Source organism: Aptenodytes forsteri, unplaced genomic scaffold (assembly GCF_000699145.1).
Source record: "Aptenodytes forsteri isolate BGI_AS27 unplaced genomic scaffold, ASM69914v1 Scaffold474, whole genome shotgun sequence".
Classification (NCBI taxonomy): domain Eukaryota; kingdom Metazoa; phylum Chordata; class Aves; order Sphenisciformes; family Spheniscidae; genus Aptenodytes; species Aptenodytes forsteri.
Genome location: NW_008793938.1, coordinates 25,808 through 26,166, shown reverse-complemented (window position 1 = coordinate 26,166; position 359 = coordinate 25,808). Strand labels below are relative to the sequence as shown.

The 359-nt window shown below is 72.4% G+C and overlaps 1 protein-coding gene across 1 annotated transcript in view; it reads right to left on the bottom strand.

Moving 5' to 3' along the window:
* LOC103907521 (collagen alpha-2(XI) chain) overlaps nucleotides 1–359 on the bottom strand; it is a gene marked incomplete at its 5' end in the record, with an annotated part of 18,155 nt that overhangs the window by 7,077 nt on the left and 10,719 nt on the right. Inside the window, 2 exons of the mRNA XM_009289769.1 lie at nucleotides 55–108; nucleotides 213–266. Coding sequence (XP_009288044.1) covers nucleotides 55–108; nucleotides 213–266 — 108 coding nt within the window. The remainder of the gene's footprint in view (nucleotides 1–54; nucleotides 109–212; nucleotides 267–359) is intronic.

Genomic DNA, 359 nt, shown 5'->3' with positions numbered 1-359 from the left:
CCCTCCCGCGGCGTGTCCCCAACCGCGGCACTGCCCTCCCTCCGGGATACTCACGGCGGCTCCGGGCTGCCCGACCGACCCGATGGGCCCAGGGGGACCAGGAGGACCCTGGGAGGGAGGGAAGGGGTCACTGAGGCCTGGACAGCCCCGAGGGACAGCGGGGACAAGGTCTGGGGATGGGGGCGGAGAGGGGGGGCACCGGTCACACTCACGTGCTCGCCCTTGTTGCCTTTGCTGCCCTTCTGTCCCGGCTCGCCCACCTCGCCCTGGGGGGGAGAAGGAGGGTGCTCAGCCCCAGCGCGTTGGGGGGCACAGGGACAACCGGGGCAGGGTAGGACCTCACCTTGTCGCCGTCCTCC